The 8325-nt window shown below is 36.2% G+C and overlaps 2 protein-coding genes across 2 annotated transcripts; one reads left to right on the top strand and one right to left on the bottom strand.

The window, feature by feature from the left end:
- Nucleotides 1–278: 278 nt before the first annotated feature.
- On the top strand, nucleotides 279–1235 carry LOC147372154 (olfactory receptor 6C1-like). The gene has a single exon (XM_086403971.1). The coding sequence runs from the start codon at nucleotides 297–299 to the stop codon at nucleotides 1233–1235; it is 939 nt and encodes a 312-aa protein (XP_086260097.1). The 5' UTR covers nucleotides 279–296.
- Nucleotides 1236–6533: 5298 nt separating this feature from the next.
- Nucleotides 6534–7682, bottom strand: LOC147372153 (olfactory receptor 6C3-like). The gene has a single exon (XM_086403970.1). The coding sequence runs from the start codon at nucleotides 7680–7682 to the stop codon at nucleotides 6738–6740; it is 945 nt and encodes a 314-aa protein (XP_086260096.1). The 3' UTR covers nucleotides 6534–6737.
- Nucleotides 7683–8325: the final 643 nt, after the last annotated feature.

Genomic DNA, 8325 nt, shown 5'->3' with positions numbered 1-8325 from the left:
AAGCCTAGGTTAAAATTCCTACTCCTCTTACTTAGATTATATGATTAGGATAAAATGAAAACTATATATTTTTAACCTCATACAGATAAATAAAATAGGGATTTCAAAAGAAATATTCTATGATAAATACACACACTAGCATATGGTAAAAAAAAAAGTCTTAAAAAATAAATTCTCCCAAGTTAAATTAATATGGCATAGCCCTTCCAGAAATAAATTACAGTTCTATTCATGGATACTTCCCTTTTCTTTGAGCTTCTTTGTGTTTTACTCTGAAGGTTATTGAAAAGAAGATAATGAGAAATTACACAGAAATAAGAGAGTTTATCCTCCTGGGACTGTCAGATGACCCACAAGTTCAGGTTGTGATCTTTGTCTTTCTGCTCATCACCTACATGCTCAGCATCACTGGGAACCTGACCATTATCATCCTGACCCTGCTGGATGCCCACCTCCAGACCCCCATGTATTTCTTCCTCAGGAGTTTCTCTATATTAGAGGTGTCATTCACAACTGTCACTATACCAAAGTTCCTGACCACCATCATTACAGGAGATAAAACTATCCCTTTTAATGATTGTATGGCTCAGTTATTTTTTTTCATTCTCTTGGGAGTCACTGAGTTTTACCTTCTGGCTGCCATGTCCTATGACCGCTACATTGCCATCTGCAAACCGCTGCATTACATGACCATCATGAATCATAAAGTCTGCGCCCTGCTTGTCTTGGCTTCTTGGCTGGCTTCATTCTTAATTATATTCCCATCACTCATGCTGTTCATACAGCTTGATTACTGTAAGTCCAATGCTATCGATCATTTTACTTGTGATTATTTCCCCTTATTACACCTTTCATGTTCAAACACTAAATTACTAGAGATGATGGGCTTTTCCTCTGCTGTGTTTACCCTAATGTTCACTTTGACATTAATAATTCTTTCCTATACGTATATCATCAGAACAATTTTGAGGATCCCTTCTACCACTCAGAGGACAAAGGCCTTTTCCACGTGTTCTTCCCACATGATTGTCATCTCCATCTCTTACGGCAGCTGCATTTTCATGTATATGAATCCATCAGCAAAGGACAGGGTGTCTTTGAGCAAGGGAGTGGCTGTGCTAAACACCTCAGTAGCCCCCATGCTGAACCCCTTTATTTATACCCTAAGGAATCTACAAGTCAAGCAAGCCTTCATGGACATGGCCAGGAAGATTCTACTTTTCTCAAGGAAATGAAAAAATAAAAGTCCTGCTTTATAAATTAGAGGCATAACAAAGAGCAATCAAATAAAAATCAGGGCTTTTCAAAATCTATTAATTTTCACATAATTTCCCTAGAAGTGTTTTTCACTGCTCATACTTTTATTGCCAGCATCTTACCAAAGATAGTATATACATTATTCCCATTCTAATTCCCATCATTCTCTCATGTATTTCCCTTCCCTTGGGCTTATCATTCCACTTTGTAGCCTTGGACTGGCTTAATTTCCCTTTTTGAAACATTTTTTAAGTCCTTGTTTTCACAATATTTCTTATAAAATTAAGAGCAGACAGAAAGAGGCAGAGAAGCAGCACATGAGAGAGAACTGTGTTTTGATTTCACCAAGAAATATTCTTTCTAGAAATTTAGGGAATATTAAATTATTTTACGCACTATTTTTTCAATTTTTTTAATTGGAGGATAATTGTTTAACAATGTTGTCTTGGTTTCTTCCATGCATTAACATGATTCAGTCATAAGTATCCATATGTCTCCTCCTTCTTGACTTCACTTCTGCCTCCTACCCCAGCCTGCCCCTCTGCATTGTCACAGAGCCCTGGGTTAAGTTCCCTGTGTTATACAGCAACCTCTCATTGCTACCTATTTTACATATGTAATGTATAAGTTTCAATGCTATTCTCTCAATTCATCCTGCCTTCTCCCAACCCACACTGCCACTATGCTCACAAGTCTGTTTTCTATGTCATGTCTCTATTGCTGCCCTGGAAATAGGTTCACCAGTACCATTTTTCTAGATTCCATATTGAACATCAACATTTTAGCATCAGCAAACTAAAATGGACTGGAATGGGTGAATTTAACTCAGATGACCATTGTATCTACTACTGTGGACAAGAATCCCTTAAAAGAAATGAAGTAGCCCTGATAGTCAGCAAAAGAGTCCAAAATTCAGTACTTGGATGCAATCTCAAAAATGACAGAATGATCTCTGTTCATTTCCAAGGCAAGCCATTCAATATCAGAGTAATTCACGTCTATGCCCTGACCAGTAATGCTGAAAAAGCTGAAGTTGAACAGTTCCATAACTTCTAGAACTAACATCCAAAAAGATGTCCTTTTCATCATAGAGGACTCCACGAAATACCTGGAGTAATAGGCAAATTTGGCCTTAGAGTACAGAATAGTGCAGGACAAAGGCTAATAGAGTTGCAAAGAAAACACACTGGTCATAAGAAACACCCTATTCCAACAACACAACAGAAGACTCTACACATAGATGTTAGAAGATGGTCAATACCGAAATCAGATTGATTATATTCTATGCAGCCAAAAATGAAGAAGTTCTATACAGTCAGCAAAAACAAGATCAGGAGCTGACTGTAACTCAGATCATGAACTCCTTATTGACAAATTCAGACTTAAATTAAAGAAATTAGGGGAAATCACTAGACCATTCAGATATGACCTAAATCAAATCCCTTGCAATTATACAGTGAAAGTGACAAATAGATTCAAAGGATTAGATCTAATAGACAGAATGACTGAAGAACTATGGACAGAGACTTATGACATTCTACAGCAGGCAGTGATCAAGACAATCTCCAAGAAAAAGAAATGCAAAAAGGCAAAATGGTTGTCTGAGGAGGCCTTACAAACAACTGAGAAAAGTACAGACACAAAATGCGAAGGAAAAAAGGAAAGATATACCCATTTGAATGCAGAGTTACAAAGAATAGTAAAGAACAAAAAGAAAACCTCCCTCAGTGATCAATGCAAAGAGGTAGAGGAAAACACTAGAATGGGAAAGACTGAAAATCTCTTCAAGAAAATTAAAGATACCAAGGGAACATTTCCTGCAAAGATGGGGACAATAAAATACAGAAATGGTATGGATCTAAAAGAAACAGAAGATAATAAGAAGAGATGGCAAGAATACACAAAAGAACTGTATACAAAAGATCTTTATGACCCAGATAATCACGATGGTGTGATCACTCACCTGGAGCCAGACATCCTGGAATGCAAAATCAAGTGGGCCCTAGGAAGCATCACTATGAACAAAACTAGTGGAGGTGATGGAATTCCAGTTGAGCTCTTCCAAATCCTAAAAGATGATACTGTGAAAGTGCTCCACTCAATATGCCAGCAAATTTGGAAAACTCAGCAGTGGCCACAGGAATGGAAATGGTCAGTTTTCATTCCAATCCCAAAGAAGGGCAATGCCAAAGAATGCTCAAACTACCACACAGCTGTGCTCATCTCACATGCTCAAAATCCTCCTAGCCAAGCTTCAACGGTACATGAACCATGAACTTCCAGATGTTCAAGGTGGATTTAGAGAAGGCAGAGGAACCAGAGATCAAACTGCCAACATCCACTGGATCACGGAAAAAGTAAGATAGTCCCAGAAAAACATCTACTTCTGCTTTATTGACTATGCCAAAGCTTTTGACTGTGTAGATCACAACAAACTGTGGAAAATTCTTAAAGAAATGGGAATACAGGACCACCTGATCTGCCTCTTGAGAATTTTGCATGCAGGTCAGGAAGCAACAGTTAGAACCAGACATGGAACAGCAGACTGGTTCTAAATAGGGAAAGGAGTATGTCAAGGATGTATATTGTCACCCTGCTTATTTAACTTATATGTAGAGTACATCATGAGAAACTCTGGGCTGGATAAAGCACAAGCTGGAATCAAGATTGCCAGGAGATATATCAATAACCTCAGATATGCAGATGACACCACCCTTATGGCAGAAAGCAAAGAGGAACTAAAGAGCCTTTTGATGAAAGTGAAAGAGGAGAGTGAAAATGTTGGCTTAAATCTCCACATATAGAAAAATAAGATCATGGCATCCGGTCCCATCACTTCATGGCAAATAGATGGGGAAACAATGGAAACAGTGATGGATATCATTTTGAGGGGCTCCAAAATCACTGCAGATGGTGACTGCAACCATGAAATTAAAAGACACTTATTCCTTGGAAGAAAAGTTATGACCAAACTACACAGCATATTAAAAAGCAGAGACATTATTTTGTCAACAAATGTCTATTTAGTCAAAGCTATGGTTTTTCCAGTAGTCATGTATGGATGTGAGAGTTGGAATATAAAGAAAACTGAGTGCCAAAAAATTGATGCCTTTGAACTGTGGTGTTGAAGAAGACTCTTGAGAGTCCCTTGGACTACAAGGAGACCCAACCAGTCCATCCTAAAGGAAATCAGTCTTGAATATTCTTTGGAAGAACTGATGCTGAAGCTGAAACTGCAATACTTTGATCATCTGATACAAAGAACTGACTCATATGAAAAGACCCTCATGCTGGGAAAGATTGAAGGCAGGAGGAGAAGCAGATGACTGAGAATGTGATGGTTGGATGGTATCACTGACTTAATGTTCATTGAGATGGTGATGGGCAGGGAGGTCTGGTGTGGTGCAGTCCATGGGGTCCCAAAGTGTTAGATATGACTGAGTGTTTGAACTGAATGGATATGTATGCATTAATATACAACATTTGTTGTTCTCTTTCTGACTTACTTCACTCTGTATAACAGGCTCTAGATTCATGTACCTCACTACAACTGACTTGAATTTGTTCCTTTATGTGGATGCTTGGTTTATGAACCAGTTTATAACCCAGCGTATGGTTGTGCATGTGTGCTCTGTAGAGGCCAAGTCTTTGTGACCCTTTGACAACCTTCTCTGTGCATGTGCTTAACACAACTTCTTTATCCATTCGTCTGTCAAGGGACATCAAGGTTGCTTCCATGTCCTGGTTATTGTGAATTATGCTGCAATGAACATTAGGATACATGTGTTTTTTAGAACTGTGATTTTGATACATTGATTCTTCCAATCCAAGAATTGGTATATCTCTCCATGTGTTTATGTCATCTTTGATTTCTTTCATCAGTGTCTTATTGTTTCCTCTATACAGCTCTTTTGTGCATTTATTCCTAGATATTTTGTTCTTTTTGTTGCCTTGGTGAATGTGGGTGATTTCTTAATTTATCTTTTGGATTTTTATTGCTAGTGTATAGGAATTCAAGGGATTTCTGTGTATTGATTTTGTATTCTGCAACCTTACTAAACTCATTGATTAACTCTAGTCATTTTCTGATAGTATTTTTAGGGTTTTCTTTGTACAATATCATGCTGTCTCCAGTGAAAGTTTTACTTCTTCTTTTCCAATCTGGATCCCTTTTCTTTCTTATCCTTCTCTATTGCCAATTAAATTTAATTTCATATTTTACCTTTTCATCATGGCTGTGAAATAAGAATAATCATATAAAACATTTCCAAATGAAAAACAAGGTAAACATTTCTTCAAGAGAAAAACATTTACAGTTACCTCAGAAAGTTGTTTAAGAAAAGCTATGATGAACCTAGATAGTATATTAAAAAGCAGAGATATAACTTTGCAAACAAAGATCCATATAGTGAAAGCTATTTTTTTCTAGTAGTTATGTATGAGTGTGAGAGTTGGACCATAAAGAAGGTTGAGCACCCAAGAATTGATGCTTTTAGACTGCACTGCTAGAGAAGACTCTGGAGTGTCCTTTGGACTGCAAGATCAAACCAGTCAATCCTACAGGAAATCAACTCTGAATATTCATTGGAAGGACTGATGCTGAAGTTCAAGCTCCAAAACTTTGGCCACCTGATTCAGAGAGCCAACTCACTGGAAAAGACCATAGTGCTGGGAAAACTTGAGGGCAGGAGGAGAAGGGGGCAACAGAGGATGAGATGGTTGGATGGCATCGCCAGATCATTGACATCAGTTTGAGCAAACTCAGGAAGATAGTGAAGGACAGAGAAGCCTAGTGTGCTGCAGTCCATGGTAACACAGAGTCAGACATGAATGAGTGACTGAACAATGACATAAAGTTGTTGGAAAGATTCAATGAGCCAATATAAAGAGAATAATTAGAATAGGTCTGTAATATAGTAATTGCTGACAAAAATTAATCTCAACTTTCCTCTTCTCTTTCTCCTTATTATCATAAAAGTATTATTAATAGTAAAAAGAGTTCAATATACTTGAATTTCTAATCTTTTAAAAATATTTGAATAGATATTTATATTGTATTTCCAGCACTCTATTGATTGCCATTGTTTGATTTCCTGAAAATTCCAAATAGAATAAAATTTCCTAATAATGTCATTTCTATTACCTGGTAAAATGAAAATTTCAGAAGTCCACATCAACCCTCACACTCTTTTCATCAAACTAAATGCCTGTGCATCTTCAAAAATAAAGTTTCTACTCAAAATTTTAACATTTACCTGTGTTTTTTTTTTTTTTTACTTTATTCAAGTATATTTGAATAAAAAGAATTACAGAATATTTTGAAACAATAGTCAGCTTTAACCAGTTTATTGGTTTGGGTGTGGGGAAATTTGAATGTGGAAATAAATGAAAAGGAATCATACAACTGTAATGAAAGAGTTTTTGACAGATTATGAGTAATAGAAAGTACTAATGAGAACTTTATTCTTCTAATGATACAATCACTTGCCTTTACTGGAGAAAAAGATAACCTTTTGGATGGTCTCCTTGAAGGCTTGTTTCACTTGCTGGTTCCTCAATGAATATATATATGGATTCATCATAGGAGGAATAGAAGTATTTATAATAGCAACTCCTTTGTTAAAGGATGCCTTTTCTTTTGCTGAAGGGTTGGCATACATGAATATACAGCTTCCATAAGAGATGAAAATGACAATGATGTGAGAGGAGCATGTAGAAAATGCCTTTTTTCTCTGACTGGCAGAAGGCAGTCTCAGAATTGTCTTGATGATGAACATGTAGGATAGAATTATTAATGCCAAAGTAAAAAGCAGAATCACTATTGCAGAGTAAAATCCAATCACTTCAAGGAGCCATGTGTCTGAGCAGGATAGTTGCAAGAGAGGGAAATAGTCACAAGTAAAGTGATCAATGATATTAGAACCACAGTAATCTAACTGGAGAAAAAGAATAACAGGTGGGAAGATGTTTAAGAACCCTGCCAGCCAAGCACAAAAGACAAGCAATACACAGACTCTGTTGTTCATGATGGTTGTGTAATGCATGGGTTTGCAGATAGCTACATAGCGATCATAGGACATGGCAGTTAGAAGATAAAATTCAGTGATACCCAAGAAAATGAAGAAAAACAGCTGAGCTATACAATCATTGTATGAAATCATTTTGTTCCTCGTGATAATTGTGCCCAGAAATCTAGGAATACAGACAGTTGTAAAGGAGATTTCTAATATAGAGAAGTTCCTGAGGAAAAAATACATAGGTGTCTGTAGATGGGAGTCCACCAAGGTGAGAATGATGATGGTCAAATTTCCAGTGACACTTAATATATATGTGATGATTAAAAAGAGAAAAATCACAATCTGAAGCTCTGGGTCATCTGATAGCCCCAGAAGAATGAATTCTGTGGGTCTTGTGTGGTTTTTCATTGTTGATCCTTTCTCCCCATTCAAAAAGAAAATGGATGTGTCTCCTATAAGAAATAAAAAATCAAAATACATTTGAGGATAGAATACAAAGCTTTTAAAGTACCCTTCATGATGATAATGAATGAAATTTAAGAACATGTTCACCTACAGCACTCTCTCCAATTTCCATTCAACTTTTAATTCTAGTAAGGAATATTAACTGAAGCTCAATATTATTTTTTCTTCAAAAATACATTAATATAGACTATGGATAAAATAAAACTCATATTATAACACTTATATAAGGCTTTTTTCTCTAATAATTTTTAGTTGTTTCAAGTTATTCTTTTAAATATTTATCTTCCTTTGTAAAACAGAAATATTTTAATGATTTTTCTGCTTTCTTCAGTATTATAAAAACAAGTATAGTTTGCATTTTAATCTAAATAGAGAGTTTAAAAGCATACACAGTTTATGTATGTCTACTTCCACATTTTATTTTTTGCATAACTGAGGCCCACTTTGTTTAAGTGACTTTCATTAGTTTAAAGGACTAGTCAACATAGTAAAACAGTGGAAAATTCTTCAAGAGATGGGAATACCAGACAATCTAACCTGCCTCCTGAGAAATGTATATGCAGGACAAGAAGCAACAGTAAGGACT

This window comes from Bos grunniens, chromosome 5 (assembly GCF_055505025.1).
Source record: "Bos grunniens cultivar Pamir isolate PY7600 chromosome 5, Bosgru_T2T1.0, whole genome shotgun sequence".
In the NCBI taxonomy this organism is placed as follows: Eukaryota; Metazoa; Chordata; class Mammalia; order Artiodactyla; family Bovidae; genus Bos; species Bos grunniens.
Note: the sequence above shows the minus strand (reverse complement) of the source record. Positions and strands in the feature narration are given on the sequence as shown.

What these genes read in the sequence shown, in the direction of transcription:
- LOC147372154 (XM_086403971.1), top strand. Translation starts at nt 297, where the DNA reads ATGAGAAATTACACAGAAATAAGAGAGTTTATCCTCCTGGGACTGTCA.
- LOC147372153 (XM_086403970.1), bottom strand. Translation starts at nt 7,682, where the DNA reads ATGAAAAACCACACAAGACCCACAGAATTCATTCTTCTGGGGCTATCA.